Source organism: Rhinatrema bivittatum, chromosome 7 (genome assembly GCF_901001135.1).
Source record: "Rhinatrema bivittatum chromosome 7, aRhiBiv1.1, whole genome shotgun sequence".
In the NCBI taxonomy this organism is placed as follows: Eukaryota; Metazoa; Chordata; class Amphibia; order Gymnophiona; family Rhinatrematidae; genus Rhinatrema; species Rhinatrema bivittatum.
This window is the reverse complement of record NC_042621.1, coordinates 185,025,354-185,044,678: the sequence shown is the minus strand read 5'-3', so window position 1 is coordinate 185,044,678 and position 19,325 is coordinate 185,025,354. Positions and strand designations below refer to the sequence as shown.

Here is a 19,325-nt window from a genome sequence, read left to right as displayed (position 1 = left end):
GGCTACCAGCCTATTTGTTATATTGAAAAAGGAGGGTGGGGGACATGCAGGGAATCTATCACCTCTATGTTACATTGATAAGAGGGGCAGGGGCCAGGTAGCCACTCAAGAGACTCTGCTGCCTGAGGCAAAAGATGAGATGGTGCTTCCCCCGCCACACCCCACCCCTCCCTGCCCGGCATGACACAGGACAAATCACCAAAAGGGGGGTCTCTTTGTAGTCTGGTCCCTTCAGTGATTTGAAATGCTGAGAAGGAGGAAAGCAGGGGTCAGACTGGCAGATAGAACAACAGTATTTCTATGAAGCTGCAATCCTCCCACACTGCTAGGAAACTGCCTGCCACCTTTCCTCAGCATTTTCCCCTGGACAAGCGGGAGATGGGTGAATGGTGGTGGTCAGTGTGTGGTGGGCCAATGCAAGGGCATTAGGCAGATTAGGCCCTTTACAGCCTTGTGCCCTTACCCCCTACCCTCACCATTCTGCATGTGTATGAAAAACGACATTCAAAATATAATCTTCTGAAGTAAACATATCACAAGAAGATATATATTATTTTAAAATGCACTTCTGTGGTACCAACCAGAAAACCCTGCAAAAAAGCAAAAAAACACACTTGGAACACATAAGGTATTAGACCTTTTGTAATGCATGTTGGGTATGGGCTTTATCCTCAGAAAGCCAAGGGTAAACTGAATTAAAATATAGTAAACCTTCTATACTAAAAAAAAAGAGCACTAACTCAAACAGTAAAAACCTTTTCTATGAAAAGGCAACACTACAAATATTAAACCATGTCCTAAACACCAATACACCTTCTTTTAGGAAATCAGAACAAGCCAAGCTGCTATAGATCTCTACACAGAAACTACACACTAGCAGGATATTTCTGCTCAGTTGCGCATGCTGAACACAGACAGACCCTCATCAAATACAGAATAAAGAGACCATAAAGCATAAACAAACGTAGACAACAACTGAACTATAAACCATAACAAGCCAGACTATATGCAGTCCAACAATGGAAAATTATAAATACCATTCCTCACAAAACATCAAACAAAATCAAAGAATATAAAACAATGATAATAGTAAAGCTATACTAATAAAAAGAATAAATGCTTCAAAACAGGTATGAATATATCATCCAATAATTAAAATCTCATATAAAAATTATATAAAATTTTCCAAGCACCAATAAAATATTTCAAAAGAGCAAACACATTAAATAGCACCCAATAATTAAAACGAGTAAGAATAAAAAAAATTCCTGCTTTACATACCTGGAAACTTCTGATTTCCAGTCACCTAGAGATTCCGTGGATTAGTGGGAAGTGTTTGTGTGGGGGGGGGGAGGACAGCAGGGGAACCTTCTTATCCCTCTCTCTCTCTCTCTCTCTCACAAGTTCTTTCATGCTCATACATGTGCTAACATACACATAAATGCTCTCACGCATGCTCTCTCATACATACACATGCTCTCATCCACACTCATGCTGTCTCCTACATACTCGCTCTCACACTTGCTCTTTCACAACACACACACACACACACACACATTCTCACACACACACACACACACAATGCTCTTACACTGTCTCATGCATACAGCTCACACTTTCACACACACACACACACACACACACACACACACATGCTCTCACACTTGCTCTTTCACATACACACAATATATTCTCTCTCATACATACACATGCTCTCACATATGCTCATGCTCTCAGGCACACTCATAGATGCTCTCTCACATACACATGCAGATGTTTTCATATATATACAGATGCTTTCTCATACATAAACATACACTCACTTTCACCCACACACATAGATGCTATCACCCATGAGCATGTTCACGCATCTTCACACACTCACATGCTTTCACACACATGTGCACACACACAGATGCTCTCTCACTGGTAGGGGGGGAACCCAGCCAACGTTTGGCTAAATATGTATCAGATGGCAGAGTGAGATGGTCACCGGGCATTTTGAACGGCACTTTTTGCCATTCCAAAATTTTTGTCGCCTAAGGCAGATGCCTCACCCTGCCTCATTATAGAACCGCCCCTGCTTGGAGGGGGGTTTCTATGTGCCAAAGGGTGCCACTACTAAGGAGTTGTGGGGTGAGGAGGAGCTGCATTGCTAGACAGCTTCATACCAGTAATTTTAAACATTTGGGGGGGGGGGCTTGGCAGCCTTGATTGGCTGGGGTGGATGGAGAAAGGACTTTTTTTTAGCTATTTCAAGGAAGTCATTGCTTAGGCCGCATGGCCCTTTAAGATGATGGTGGCCACATGCATTAGGAGATGCCATCACACTGTAAAGGGCAAGTCCACATTGTTTTGCTTTGTGGAATTTTATCATGAGACAAACAATGCAGCAATACAGCCGTTATATTTATTTGGGGGAGGGGCTCACTATCTTGGGTACAGCTCCACATGATAGTGCGGCCCCTCCCATGAAACAAAATTGTGGCTTATTGATTCTAGGCCATAGTTGGTAATAAGGAGGTCCATAATCAAAAGCATTTACTCTCCTAACCCAGAAGTTAACCAGCTGAATTAATACTTGGGTACATTTCCAGCTAAATTCTAGCCAGATAATAAGTTGGGCAGTGCCATAAACAGGCCTGGTTTTCAGGGTGTCCACAATGAATATGCATGAGATATATTTGCAAATAATGAAGGCAGTACATGCAAATATACCTCATGCATATTCATTGTGGATACCCTGAAAACCAGACTTGCTTATTATACTTCAGTACCTGAGTTGCCTACTCGTATCCATACAATATGTAACACAGCCATCTTCAAAGCCAACCTGTGTTCTCAAGCTGAAATATATACTACTGCTACTACTGGTATAATATGGAATTCAGTCCTATAGTCAGGTGTGTGTATGTATATGTAAATATAAATATGTATATGTGTATATATATATATATATATATGTGTGTGTGTTTTTATATAGATATATATAGAATGTGTGTGTATTATATACATATATATATATATATATTGTGTGTTATAAATATATGTGTTTGTATATATATATGTGTGTATATATATATATATATATATATATATATATATATATATATATATATATATATATGCATACACAAACTGTTTAATTCAGCTGAACAGTATAATATGCCTAGATTATTCAATTCAACTGGACAGTAATCATTTAGGGCCTCATTTTCCAAGGAGTTACCGCACACGATAATTCTGCAAACCCAGGTAGAGAGTCCATCAAGCTAGGTTGAGAGAACATTCCACAAATCTCATCTTGGAGTGAGTTTCCTCACTCCATAGGTCATCAAATCTTCACAAGAGACCACTGTTCTGTTTGTACGTCTCACATTGAATGTGAAAGTGGCTCCTAACTCTCTACACTAATACTTAAACCTCACCTCAAGTTACTAGGTGGGCCTTCCATAGGGATACAAATACCTGTCTAGGGAGGAGACACTATAGCAAGGTGCTCTCTCTCTCTCTCTTTCTCTTTCTTTCTCTCTCTCTCTCTCTCTCTCTCTGTCAGGAGACATCATGAACCACAATGTAGCCCTAATTGGGCTAATAGTGCAACTTGTGATAGCCTTTCGCATAGGTGATAGTGCAACTCATGATACACATGCTTATTAGCATAAGGTACACCCCTTTTTGGTATCGCATGCGATATTGGAAAATGAGGCCCTTAGTGATTAAAGGAGTATTGTAAAATAAATGTTAGATTTTTTGTTGCCTTGACCTTAACACCAAAAAGCAATAATAAAAATAAAATATACAAAATAATATACTTACCTGTTCTCTTAATTAACTGCATTTACAGCATTTTATTTGACTAACATTTTCTATAGGCTTTTTCCAATCTGTATATTTAAGAATATTTATATAGTTACTGTTCAAATGTTTAATTAGCTGTTTGGTATTTGTCCAACTAACAGATTATCAGTACAGCCCTGCTATGTTCATAACACATGTGCACCCAGAAGAGAAGGTGAAAAATTCCTTCTGCCTTGATATTCAGTGTTTCTGGGCTACCAGATATAGTTATTTGATCTTGCATTACTGGAGAGCAAGACAAGTGCATTGAGTAACTGATTTATCAAAGATCATTACTATAGCCACAAAATCAGAAAAAAAAAGAACTGCTGTATCGAATACTTGAGCTTCTCACTCACTCTGCTTCTGAGATTGCTGATTTTAAGAATCAGAGCAGTGTTTTATACAATTTATGCACCCCCATCTTAATGAAATTCAGAACAAATCTCTGCTTGTAGCAGGTATCGTAATATGGGGGAGTAGTGATGGGGATATGATGGACTATAAGGTCCTTCCATTCTATCACCATATCACAAAGACTCCATCATATCTGCTTGATGACAAAATTCTACTGTAGTATGTGTCATGTATACCATATGATGATTAGTTATTGTTTGAATTAGCATAGATCATAAAACATTTGAATATGATAACTCTTTTAACATGTCCATGCAATGCAAGTACGTATGCTTTCATTCAGTTTCTCGTCACTGCAAGCAAGATTTCATGCACACTACTCATTGCCTACATGTTTTCCCATTAAAATCTGGATGTATATTTCTATCTTTTAAAGGTCATGGCACTGTTCAGCCTACATGGTATATTAAGAAATTAATATGAAATGATTGCAAAGGTTAATGGCCCTTATTCAAAAAGAATAATTTCCTACTCTATGCCCATGGTAAAAGACATTTTTATTGAATAAGGTCCTCAGGTTTTTTACAATGTACCTTCCAGATGCAACCTATAGATTGAAAGATTGTGGAGGACAGAGAGCTAAGTAGACAGGCAAGCAGAGACAAAGGCAGAAAAGAGAAAGATCTTTCTGCAAGCTAGGAAGACCAGGGTAAGATTTGAATAACAAGAAGAAAACTCAAAAGAGGAATGCACATTAACCTGCAGTATTCAAACAGGATCAATATTATTCAAAGGAAGTTGCAATACATTCTGAAAAAGAACCTCCAATCTATCTTTCTTTTTCCTCCTCAGTCTGTCCTTGTCTTTTTATCTATCATTCTGAAAGTAGTCATCCTGACACTGAAGAACATGCAAGAGACATAAGCTTAGCTTGTCTCCCTTGAAAAAGCTACTTAGATCTAATGTAACACCACCTTTTTATTGACGGCAAGGAGCTAAAGTGAGTGAGTGCATGAGTGAAACATAACTCACCAGAAATGGGGTCAGTGAGTGAATTATGAAAGTCATTGCCTTTCCAGAGCAACTACTTCCCTTCCCATGCAGCTCTTCTTAGCACACAATGCATGATAAAGAGAGTTTAGACAAGGAATGGCAGAGAGCTCACCGGCTTTTAAGCTACTAAATATTCTTAAAGCTCAATTGCAAGTCATTTCCTCTTGAAACCGAAGGCTCAAGTTTATTCCCATTAATGACCACTCTCTATTAATTAGTTGTATGCAGCATGCTGCCGTCCATTAAAAAGTGGTTGGTGGTCTCTGAATGCAGATTACTGACTTCTGGGAGTTATGGAATCTTAAAGCAATAGTAACACTGCATCTAAACTATTTTCCTAAAACTTTTCAATTAACCAGCTGCTTGGCTTCACTCCTCCTCCAATAACTTTCATTTTTGGTTCTCTCTAATTTTACTCCAAGTCCACTTTGTTTCTTAGCTTTATGCCAGTTTGGAATAAAAAGTGCATGCCTGCAAATTCTGACCATTTTCTCCACCAATTTGGCTTTAGCATGATATTTCAGTTGTTCAAACTATAATTATAAGTAGAATGTTTTCGTGAGGTGCCAGCATAATGATCTGATGGCAGTAAACAAAAAACTCCTTAGATTTACTTAGCAATGGCGAAAAAAACTAAGAAGGTGAAACCTTCCAAATATTCTCATGGTTACACCAATTATTTTGTCTTGGGAACTAAAACAAAAAAAGATTTTGTTTTCTGGTCTGATTACTCGAATTATTTTAAAATATACTATGGTGATGCTACAGCTTCTCATGCCATGCAAATTTCAAAATATTTCTCTATCTTTTAATGATTTGAAATGAGTGAATTTGGCTTTATATGAAGAAAATGTATCTTACTACATCTACTACTTCTATAAATTCTACTAATTTACAATCTTCAATACATGGATTCTTTTTTGCAAATTCAGACCTAGATTCATAATTTTAGATTTTGCAAGAATGGTGCCTGCAATAAAAAAAAAAAAAGGGGGGGGGCATGTTTAGATACTTGTAATTATCACATTTTGGAGAGAGAGAGAGAGAGACATTCTCATATAAGTACACTATTTATACCACTATAAGAAGTGCAACTAGTAACTCGGGATGAGGTTTTGGTAATGGCCGAGGTTTTGGGGGGCAGTTTTACATGCATAGTCAGAGGTACGAACAGCACAGTGAAGATTTGATGTGATTTGGAGTGATGACAGGTACACAAAGATAAGATTTGTACATGGCACTCTCAACCTAGCATGATAGCAGCTAGATAGAGCATGTATCAAGCTAGGTTGAGAGCACATTGTACTAATTTCATCCTTTTATACCTTTCATCACTCCAAATCACATCAAATCTTCACTGATGGCTACTGTGCTGTTTGTACCTCTGACTGTGCATGTAAAACCTAGGCCACCATCAAAACCTCACCCCGAGTTCAGAATGGCCCCTCTTACAGTGGTATAAAAACTTGACTAATATGCGTGCCTCCCCAGATGCTTTCTCTCTTTCTCTCTCTCTCTCCCCCTCCCCTCCTCTCCTCTCATCTCTCCATTCTTCTCCACTCCCTGCACAGCATAACACCCATCCAAACTCCTCCCTTTTGACTAATGGACTCTGAAACTTCTAGGTTAAACTTCCAGGTTAAAGCACCTGTTAAGCTTTAACCTGTACGTTCTTTGGTAACACCTTATATTTATTTCCTGCCTTATCTTCCTTCCAGCTTGTTGCAAGCTTCCAAGTTCTCTTCCCCTGTTGACTGTAACTTTGACTTATTCCTACCTATTGTTATCTTCTGTCACTTGAATTGTTACTCCAGTTATACCCTTGTTAAATGTAAACCGATCCGATATGGTTATTTACTATGAAGGTCGGTATATAAAACTGTTAAATAAATAAATAAATAAATAAATAAATAAATAAATACATTATACAAAATACAAAATTTGCATACACATCTTGTGATGTGCTATTTATCACATGCATTATGGCAATTTGATAAATGACCTTGTTAAATATATATTTCCAGCTTTGCCCTTATTTCATGATTTGTGAGGCATGGATTGGAACTGGGCTACTAGCAGATAATGTAAAAAGCCCAAGCTGGTGTAAATAATGCACAGATCTGTAGAGATGTGAATCGGAACCGGAATCGGTTCAGTTCCGGTTCCAATTCAAATCTGCGCCTGATCCGATAAACAAAAAACCCACCCCGACCCTTTAAAACTGACCCCTTAGCCTCCCCCACCCTCCCGATCCCCCCAAAAATGTTTTAAAATTACCTGGTGGTCCAGTGGGGGCGCTGGGAGCAATCTCCTGCTCTTGGGCCATCGGATGCGCTAATAAAAATGGCCCTTACCATGTGACAGGGTATCCGTGCCATTGGCCGGCCCCTGTCACATGGTAGGAGCACTGCTTGGCCGGCGCCGGCCATGCCCGCACCATTTTTAAAGATGGCGCCGGCCTTCCAGTGCTCCTACCATGTCACAGGGGCCGGCGAATGGCACGGATACCCTGTCACATGGTAAGGGCAAAGGGCCATCGGCACCATTTTTATTAGTGGCAGCCGACGGCCCGAGAGCGGGAGATCACTCCTGGTGCCCCCACTGGACTACCAGGTAATTTTAAAATGTTTTTTTGGGTGGTCGGGAGGGTGGGGGAGGCTAAGGGGTCAGTTTTAAAGGGTCAGGGTGGGTTTTTTTTTATCAGGCCATCGGCACCATTTTTATTAGTGGCAGCCGACGGTCCGAGAGTGGGCGATCGGTCCCAGGGCTTCCACTGGACCACCAGGTGATTTTAAAATGTTTTGGGGGGGGGGGGTTGGGAAGGTGGGGGAAGGTAAGGGATTAGTTTTAAAGGGTCAGGGTGGGTTTAGGGGTTGTTTTGGTGTGCTGGTTTTCCCGCCCTCCCCCAAATAACTCCCGTTAGTGGACACAAACCCGATTTTCTATTGTATCGCACTCTTTAACGATTTTTGACGATTTAAAAAATATCGGATGATATTTTAAATCATCAAAAAACGATTCACATCCCTACAGATCTGTATCTACTTGTATTGCAGAATCTCTATCATATGCCACAACACATTTGGATAGAAAGAATAGAAAATAAGCAATGGATTTTCCAAACCGGGATGCAATGAGAGAAGTCAAGCAGCTGATTTTATTTAACATTAATATTCAATATTGTTTGTCTTACCAAACTGTCTATTAATTATTATGGAATTTATTTTCAATTACCCTGCAGGTGTACAATGATGACATTTCTAGAATTGAAACAGTGGCAGCAATGGTATAACAGTAATTATACCAACTTTCAATTCTGTAAAATGTTTACAACTGTAAAAGAAATGTTCAGAAGTATTAAATAAATTTTAAGACCAGTTCCAAACTTTCTGTTGGAATGTTACTCAGCATTAAACATAGTTTAATACAATAGATATGTTTTTCTGACTAGGGCAATTAACTTCTTAAGATAGGGAAACATGAAAGAAGCAAACTAATAATCTATTCATACTTATAAGCAACATTTAAATAAAAGGTGTTATTTTTTGCATTTCTGTTGGTATCTTCAAAGGATCTTTTGTTTTCTCTGACTCTCTGGTCTCTTTTCAAATGTGTTTCTTACTTTCTATCCCAGCACTTTTTTTCCTGCTTGCTTTTATTCTATCTTCAATGCCAGCCACCTTTGTAAACAGATAAACTCTAGCACTTTCAGGGATTTCTTTGCCTTTCTAAAGCTGGAATCTTCTTCCTTTATCTTTCTATTCCAGGTCAGTATCCTTCTAGAACCCACATTTTTTCAAAGAATGGCACAGAGTCTGCTATGTGGACTCCACCTCCCTTCCTGCACTCTTTGGTGCACTTTACCCTCTCCAGCACTCCTTCTGCTGCAGCCTGTCTCATCCTCCTGCTGCAATGGAGATAGTCATGACAAGAGAATGGAGGGTGCAGAAAGAGTGGGAGACAGACTGTCAGTCTGATTTTCAAGATCTCCACTAAGAATATGCAATTGAAATTTGCATGTACCAAGTCTCCAATATATGTGGACTGGATTTATCCAATGCATACTTCTTGCGGATATCCTGAAAACTCAACTGGTTGTGGCGTTACCAGAACAGGTTTGGGAAGCCCGGTTCTACTCATTACCTCTGTGCTTGCACCTTAGTTTATCTTTAACACTGCTATTTTTACGTGTAGAATAATAAGTTTGTCATGGTTTTTCCCCCTTCCCCCTTACATCTCCATATCGTACTACCATTATGTACATTCAGCCCCATAGCTACTATTAAATGTTAGCTATCAGAAGACTCAACATCCCTGGACCTTGGAAATTAGAGTGAGCTTAGAACATCCTAAAATATTTGTTTGCTCTCTAGGTAATATTGTTATGTGCTATGATAATGTTATTTTCAATGATATTAGGTCATGATACTAAAGAGATCTATAATGTTCTACTTCCACTGTTAAAGAATAAATGTGTCTTAAGCAGACTAGCTTAATGTTCATATTTAATATGGAAAGTTAATTTTCTCCTCCGATTTTGATAAATTAAATACAACCAATGACTTGAAGCAAAGGAAACAAATAACATAGAATTCCCATCTATTTGATGCATGTCTTTATGTCAAAACTATTTCTGAAACAAATTTACTGGAAAATGTGACCAGCAGTCTTTGTAAAAATAGATCGGAGAACAGCATAATCCAGACATTATGATTTACCTTCAAGGAATATATCATAGAATTAATAACTGAATAACAATTGTTTATCAAGTCTGATATCTGAGCTATGGCTGGGTCTTTTTCATTATTACATTCCCTCAGAATCGTAAGCTTATTTTCGTATTGCAAAGAATATCCAAGCCTAAGAAAAACTATGAAAATGTAACATTTGCACATTTATCCACATATTCAAGATAATATTAGGAGAATGTCTGCCTCTGTTTAGGCACTGAAACCAGGAAGTAAACTACCCAAAGAATATACTGTATTTGAAGTAACACTAAAAAACAATGCTGAGGAATGCATAAATATAATAATAATTTGGAATCTACATACTCCAATAACAGGTAAGATATCAAATCTTGTAGGATAAACACATGTATTTATAAAACAGAATTAGTGCATTCAGTACAATGTTTCTAGATTGCTCTTTGGAGGTTGAAGTCACCTATATGTGAAAATAAATATTTGTTCTTGTTTTGCCAGTTTTATTTTGCCTAATTAGTTTTATTGTATATTTTTATGAGTGTCAATTTTATATGACACCTAGGGCCTAGGCATTTGATGACTGACAAATTTATAATAAACATAAATATAAACATAAATAGACGAGTTGCTTTCTTATTGATATTATCGGGCTCCTTGCAGAAAATCCACCCAATTAACGAAATATTCCTTTATGCAAGAATTCTCATCAAAACTTATACATGAACAGTATATTATGCATCTGAGATACTTATACTTGTTGTTTTTACTGATAATGTTTATTATTGAATTTTTTAATTTGTTTTCAAATATTATTATTGCTTTTTTTACTACATATAAAACTGTTCCAGATGGGTGATTAATAAGCTTAAATAAATATATGGGGTGCTCCTGGACCATTGACTTTTACTTGGTGGAAGTCCTTGGTCACAAGACTAAGGGACCAATTCACTAAGGAGGTAATTTTCAAAAAAGTTACACATGTAAATATAACATATTATCGTAGCAATTTTCAAAACCCATTTATGCACTTAAAGTTCAATTATGAATGTAAAATCTATTGACAATTTGATGGTATATATTGAAGCAATTTTCAAAAGCCCACTTACAAGAGTAAAGTGCATTTACATGTGTAAAACCCAGTTTTAAGCTTGTAAATCCTTTTGAAAATTACTCCTATGGATTTTTTCCCCTTCTGTGCTTATGAAAAAAGATTTTGAGGCCTATCAGGTCCTAAGCCTGAAAAAAGCATCCTAACCAAACTGAAGATATAGAGAAATGCAGTCAATTTGCATTATATATCATGCATTTTAGATTACGAAAGAATTAAATGTTATGTCCTTAATTCAGGATACTTTTAAAGAAGTACTTGGATTTTGTTGACTTAAAATTCAGCCAAGATTAAATTGCCCTTGCAGTTTCATATCTGTTAACATATAGCACTGAATGCCTCAAAAGCAGAAAATTTACATTTTTAATAAGAAATTATTTTCTCTAAAACTGAAAACTTTCTTCCTTATGCAAGACATTTAGCTGCTTTCTAATCCCCCAGTACATCCCTCTCATCCCTGCTGAACCTATCACGTAGATCAGGGGTGGGCAATTCCAGTCCTCGAGGGCCACAAACCTGTCGAGGTTTTAGGATATCCTAATGAATATGCATGACATAGATTTGCATACAACTGAGGCAGAGTGCATGCAAATCTCTCTCATGCATATTCATTAGGGATATCCTGAAAACCAGACTGGTTTGTGGCCCTCGAGGACCAGAACTGCCCACCCCTGACGTAGATAGACCAAGGGTATTCATCTCTCTTTTAGGTTCATCCAGGTGCTGGAGGACTGCAGGAGAGGAAAGAAGTTCCTTGACACATACTCTAGGTTTTCAACCAGAGAAAATTGCTTTTTATTAAAAAGTCATTTTCTTCTTTTGAGATTACATGGTTCTATAACTGCAATCTACATTAGATTAATGATTCAATAACATAGAAACACAAACATAAAAATTTATAAATCGTACATTGATTATAGAAACAATTTATATAAAAAATTAACAAAAGTTATGTTTGAAAACTATCTAAGGTTAAAGTTTTCATTATGGAAAAATTAATCAGCTCTTAAATCATTTGTCCCTATCATACAAATATATTGACCCTTAATCCCATAGATTCTGTTAAATAACAGTAACACTGTATAGAAAATTTTCATGTTGAAACAACAATAATTTCCTAAAATGATGTCCTGTAAATAGGATAGCACTGAATATATTCCACTGTTTTTAAAAGCAGAAATTCTCTTTCACCATAATTATGTAAGACTCTTACCTTTTAGAGATGCAACATGGGATAAAGCTTGGGCATAGGTTGCTGTATTAAGTAGAGTGCCAGGTAAGCAGGATGGGAAGAAGGGACCAGCTGGGCCAACTGCTCTACTTAAACTAATCAAAAAAGAAATGAAAAGAATGATTAACATACATAGCAATCTGTGAGTCCAATGTACTAAGCGGAGAAAATATCCATGGGAATAACCCGATCCCGCAGGATGTTTTTCTTGCTGTGCCAAGTCATTTGCATAAAATGAAAATAATTCCTGCACCAATTTTCTAATGTTTCATGAGAAATCACACACTCTTTAGCAAAAAACTTAACTACGCCTCCCTCAATGACATAAAATAATGAGTTTGCCCTACCTTTGCTGTATTTCCAAACTCTCCTTTTTGTTCCTGGTCTGGTCAACTGGAGAAGGTGAATTTAAATTTCTGACTGGTGGGGTCACATCACTGATTGCTTCTTTGGCACCTTCTTGGTCAGAAGTTCCTCTTTCAGTTTTCCTCCACTTAGCTCGCCTATTTTGGAACCATACCTAATGTGTGAAAGAAATGCTGTTCTTAACATATTCCCCTATGCAAGATCCACTGCAGTGTCCTCTTCACTCTCCAAACACCATCCCCATTTTGCATTAGACTCTTATTTTAAATAGACTATTCCAGTACATTTTTATCTTTATTGGATTATATGAATGTATGAACTGTAGAATTCTTTAGCATTTTGGTCAATGTATTAAAAGGCACACATGGGGATTATTTACAAACTTAACTACAAAAGCAGCTAAGTACAATGCTATCTACTGTAGTACTGTTGTGTTCCTAGGCATTAAATTTATCACAAGAGAGATTCTTTGGAAATGTGGAAATTAATAATATGCAGTGCTGTTGTAGCACTAATTACAAGGAGCTGAGTCCAGTGCTAGTTCTCTTTGTACAGTAGCCCTGGCATGGACACCAACTCTGCAAATTAGAGATTGCTGGAAGAATGGTTTCCCCTTCCACCACTGATTTCCAAAATGATGAGAAGCCTACAAAACTGTCCTAAGTGAAAAGTTCTGTAGGGCAAACTTTGGATTTTGCAAAAAAAAAAAAAAAGTTGTCCCTTTTAAAAATCCACTTTATTATAACCACATTTTTGTAGATATAAATGATAACATTGTAATAAAGTGGATTTTTAACAGAGTGACAGTTAAAAAAAATTTTTGTATCTGCCTTGGTTTAGTAGAAAAAAAACCATTTGTTCAAAGTGGATAAAAGCTTTTAAAAATCTTTACAAATTTGCCTGTTTTTCAAAAGTGGTAAATTTGGTACCTAAAGTGAGCTAGGCAGATGCACTTTTTATTTATGTAAATGTCACTATGCCAGTTGACCACTTGGGCTGCCTTGACTTTAATATTAAAGTAGCTGCACCAGTAAAATGCTCTAATGGGTTGCAGTCTGTGAACTCTTGTAAGTAAGACCTTTATTTACAGCATTAAAGTACTGGTGCTGTGTTCCATGAATGAGCCCCATGTTGTCTAGGTATGAGACGGGAGGTAGATGGAATAATCTCCCACTGGACATTGAGAATCAAAAACAGTATTTAGGACAGCACAATATAGGCACAGAGGATCCTTAGTTATGTGGAAACAGGAATTCATTAGACCTGGCAATATACAAAGAGAAGGGAAACAGGACAAAATAGATGGGCCTTGTGGGCTTTCTCTGCCATCTGTGTTACACATAGGTTGCTTGATATAACTTGAGACTTATTCCTATAAAAGTTTTTGCTGCATGTAAGTTAATATATAATTCTATTGAAAGATTTTCTAAGTATATTTATAAAGCATCCTCTCAAACACAGAAAATGGAATTAAATACTGAATTGAAACCATAAGCAAAATGATAATAAGAAAAAGCAGACTAGAGGTAATGATACATATGCATATTTTGAAAACTTGGTAAATGTGACTATTTCATAAAGATTTTCTATATCTATGGGATGTTTTGGATTTTTCTGTTTCTAACAACTGAAAAGATACAAAAGATTTAAAGTCGATCAAGGATCAAATAATAATTCTGATATTATATTAGTTATGTTTGCTGCACAGAGGTTACATATAAAACAACATTATTACAGATAGTACCAGCAGCAATACCATTCTTTCTATTAGGCTACAATTTAGTTCATATTTAGCTAACCTTTAATTTCATGTATCAGCAAACTCTAAATAATGATTTTATCTATAATTCTAAATTTAGGGTAGTTGAAAGCAAAGCAAATGCAGACACTTTCTTAGGTCTTAATTGAATGAAGGTCATAGCTATAACAACATTTAATTGAGCTATTTTTCATTATCATATTTTAATGACTTTGAGCTGACAGTTCTTCTGCTTCGGAGGAAAGACCACGATGAAGTCGTTTATTTCCCTATTTAGTTGTTGTTTGACAACATCAACTCCGATTAAGACTCTTCTTTAGAGCGCATTAATCATATTTGAATGAGCAAGGGGATAAATGTAAACAAACTTCCCAACCCCTCTGTTTCTGAGTCTCTACAAGACAAGAAACTGTACAAGTCCAACGCAGCTATTGTTTGTCTGGATAATAGTCAACATCAGACCAAATAAGACGTATCAGAGCTCCTCTGTCAAAACACTATCTCACCCTTGCACCTTTCAGCGAGAAACTATGATCTCCCACTTCCCAATGCTCAATATAATTGTCCCATTTATTTTAATTTGCAGTTTAGTCTTTAGGCAGCAAGAGCCAAACGGCATTTAAAAGGCTACCTCCAGGAACAGGCGAAGAGGGAGGATTTTTATTTCCAAATAATAATCTAAGTTTAATTTGCCCGCATATGACCAGTGATTCATGTTCAGATTTAATAATCAGGATCGCCTAATCCGATTATAGGAGAGTAATTTGTTTACAATCCCCCAATTTACTGCAGTGAATTCCATTATCTTTTTTCAGCCATTGGTTTTAAGCGATACTAACATGACCCTGGGGAACAAACGGCAAACTATTATATTTCTTACAATTAGGACCCAAACACACACACACACACACAGAAAGAGAGAGAGAGAGAGAGAGAGAGAGAAGCACGGGGTAAGCACGGAAATTTAAAAAAAAATCTACATCATTGTTCTCAAAGAAATGTTAAACAAACATTAATCCTGAAACACAGAACTCAGTTTTTCCATATAACCTTATCTCCCACTGTAGATATGCCAAATTCACCATGGCTAATTTAAAAAGAGGAGGAAATCACTAAGCTTGCGGTACATCAAGCACAGTAACCCCAAACCGTAAAGCACTACGGTTATCTCTCTGGGTCTTCTCCTTATCAAGGATTTTTTGTCATTGAGTTCATTGTTCTGATTGAGAGGGTCTGAGGAGGAGGAAGACGCAAGGATGAGTTCACAAGAGCTGATTTCTGCAAGTTCTGAAAAGCTGGAGCCCTCTTAAAATCTCGGTTCTCCACCCAGAGTTTTTTTATCCGCCCAATCTCTGCACTGTACAGAAGGGTCAAAGCAGCACTGGAGCGGCGTAGCTCAGCTCTTTTTCCAAAGCAAGGAAATGGATGTGCATTGATGTAATTTAGTACCTTAGAGACGCGGACAAATTAGTGTAGAACATTATCACTAGTTAATTATGAATGACCGATTAATCAACCTAATCTAATATTCCACATTATGTTGATGTTATTAAAGTGCATCATGAAATTGACAGATAGTCTTCATTTGCGTTCTCTGGCCAAATGTGCACTCTGCAGTCATGATGTCAAAAAAGTTTGCCAGTTTTAATATCAAATATTTAAATAATTCAGAACAATATTTACCTGCACTCTGGCTTCTGTGAGGTTGATTTTCATGGCTAGCTCTTCTCTGGTAAAGACATCTGGGTAGTGGGTCTGAGCAAACACTGCTTCCAGCGCTTCCAGCTGTTAAAAGGAGTGTGTGTATAAAAGACTTCAAATATTACCTTTCTTTTTGGTTGCTGGGATGCTTTGATAAAATAAGTGAAATCTAACAGCGTTTAATGTTTTCTCAAGAAAAAAAAAAGTTTTTGAACTTTTATGAGAAAAGTTTTAAGGATTTAGCTTTCGAATTAGCAGTAAAACAGACCAACATTTTCCGCAATTGATTCTGGTCAAATGTTAGATCGTATTGCATGCAGCAGTTATGCAACCCAATGTGATTTCGTTCTCCCCCTCCCCCCCCCCCCCTTAAATAATGGGAAGAGTTAGAGGAGTTGATCTACAACGCGCAGCATGGATTTACTAGGCATACCTGCTGAAGAGTGAAGGTTGTCCTGTTCCTGCGCTGTTTTCTGCGGAGAAATCCATCATCAAAATCTCCCGCGGAATGACTACCAAAGGGGGCTGTGCCTACTGGAAACAAAGCAGAGAGAAATGCACAGCCATGAAATATAACCAGGACATCCCACTCGCGTCGCTACTGCTTTAAGGACATTTCCCAAAACTCCTGTCCTCGGAAAGAAGAAGGCCTTGCAAGAATGCAAGCTTCCTGGTGTAACAAGGCCAAAGGAAGAGTGTTACAGGTCCAGTTTATTACGGTCATGGGCTTTGTTGCCTTTGTGGCTATGAAGAAAACTTAAGCAAAGCCGGCCTGCGTTACTTGTACTATACCAATCCTTTTTGCAAAGAAAAGTTGTATGGCTCCCTTAGCACCCGCTCTTCTCTTGATTTTTTTTTTGTTTAATTACTAAAATATATGTCGGGTGGCAAGGCCCTTTAATTGCAATGAAAACAATATTTTTTATATCAATATAAATAGCGACCTACAACTTGAATCCTTCTGTTGTTTTGATTCAGAACCAAATAAGATTAACTTCAGCTACAGCACAGTATTTTCAGAAGATATATATTACTTAGCTTGAACACAAATAAATTCACTAGAACCAAAAAAGCAATTGAGAAAGATTGGCAAACTGCTCTGACGTGTTAAGTCTAAAGAATAAAATGCCACCAAGAGCGATTTCTTGACAAATGGCATAGAGGAGGAGATCTCAAAAGGGCTTGTTAAAAAAATAAGGTCCGGTTTCCTTGGAAATCTACAGTTAAAAATCAGGGGCAAGAAGGTAAATGCAATCTTCAGTTAGAAATTGTTTGTATTCCCAACTTAGAGAATTCTGCCTGTTTGTTTAGCTTGCTTACTATATATATCTGGGGTTGTTTTTTCTAAATGAACCCGGCTACAGGAATTATTTTATTATGTAGAGTTAAAATTCTAACACAAGATTTAAAAAAAAAAAAGTTGGAGACAAAGTGAAAATGACGAAATGTCTGGTCATATTTTTAATTTCTAGGACGAATTTATTATATAGTCACCATGATAGATTTTATTTGAAAAGGAAACATAAGTGGTATTTATTTTTCTTTTTGACAAAACCCACCATCTGTATCCCCGAGTCCCATCAGGTTTCAGTTGGGAATATTGATGCTGGAAAGTGCTATTTGCCATGGCTAATTCTGTAAAGCTTTTAAAACATCTTTTCATCATTTTACAGGATGTTTGTAAAACAACATTAAAGATTGATGCAGACCGTTTGGCTTAAGGGAGGAGCATGACCACGTTTGAAAGTGTCGATTAGAGGCATGACACCAAACATCTGTGCTGGGGAAAAAAGCCTTTTTTTTTTCCATCCCCCCAGGCAGAACTAGGAGATCTATCCGCAGAAGGGAGGCAGGTGGCAAAATGGTACTGGGGGGAAAAAAAAAAAGATATTCCCAACCAAAATCAAATTAAAAACGGGTCCTGCATGGTGAGGGGGAGGAAACACTGAAGAACAGGAGGTCTTCAAACCTTATTTTTTTTAAAATAAATTTAGGTTCAAGAACCAATACACTGAGGTAATTTACATTTTTTAATTCAAAATAAGCCTTTATGATTGTCATAGCAGAAAACCCGAGGTAACACAGTTAAACGCTAGATTCTGTGCATGCACAAGCTGCTCTGACAACACTCACCTTCTAATTGAGGCGGACAGTGGAAATAAAACATTGCAAACTTCACTGTTAATAGCTTCCGGTTTTCACTTCTGCAAAATAAATAGTAATTACAGGTAGACGTGTAACCGAATTAAAAGAAGACATTGTACGCTTAAATATACTTTCTATTTAATTAGCATGCCTGACAGCATTAATGCTTTGCCAGAACAAAGTTTGGCACACTAAATAAACAATTATCTGGAAATGTTTGAATCGGAAAGGTAAAGTAAGTCAATAACTCTGTGGTGTGGAACTCTGGTTGCTGTTCTCCACAATCAAATGTTTATAAACATGATGTAGCTACAGATAAACATTAAGGTAGTGATAAAGATATGATATGTATTTATATATGTATTATATACATTAAGTACACACACTAACAAAAGAACAAGAGAGAAACTTGTATTCTATCAACTTTATAGTATAATATAAAGCATAAGCTGGAACAAAATAATATATAGATAGATATAGATAGTGTTACATTAGTGCTGAAATTTTGTTACTGCTAAGGATAAATTATATTACAAATTATGTGAAAAGATCACATATTTTGCGCTTGTACCAGCTAATATGCAAAATATTTTCTGCTAGTAGCTATCTTTTCATTTTGCATTCTGCAACAAATAACGAGATGGTTTGATGGAGACAGAATGAGAAAGATCAGATTACATAGGTGAAACTGAAACATAATAGCCTATTATGATAGGAATCCACAAACTTTTAATTTTCATAAAAATGTAAACAACCCATAAATCAGTCTGGATAAAGGAAATAAAATGATAGCAACTAATAATTCAGAGCTCCCACATTAAACTCACAAAGTTTCAGCATGCACCTTCTTCCCCTGTAGTAGATAGCTATACAGATAAATGATAATATATGGGTAGATAATTACATGGATAAGTAATTATAAATAGATGTTTTAATGAACTGATTAATGATAAATACAGACATAAATATTCTTTTCAAAACATTCTAAGCTAATTTGCTTAAATACTTATAAACTCTAATAGCCATCTTTGTTTTATTACACAATATCAAACACCATAT

General features: G+C 36.8%; 1 protein-coding gene across 1 annotated transcript in view; it reads right to left on the bottom strand.

Annotated features, from left to right (window-relative positions):
- The window catches only part of DRGX (dorsal root ganglia homeobox), a 61,815-nt gene extending 43,527 nt beyond the window's left edge, over window positions 1–18,288 (bottom strand). Inside the window, exons 1-5 of the mRNA XM_029610762.1 lie at window positions 18,255–18,288; window positions 16,555–16,652; window positions 16,104–16,205; window positions 12,643–12,815; window positions 12,278–12,390 (exon numbers count right to left, since the gene is read on the bottom strand). Of these exons, the coding sequence (XP_029466622.1) occupies window positions 12,278–12,390; window positions 12,643–12,815; window positions 16,104–16,205; window positions 16,555–16,652; window positions 18,255–18,288 (520 nt within the window). The remainder of the gene's footprint in view (window positions 1–12,277; window positions 12,391–12,642; window positions 12,816–16,103; window positions 16,206–16,554; window positions 16,653–18,254) is intronic.
- Window positions 18,289–19,325: the final 1,037 nt, after the last annotated feature.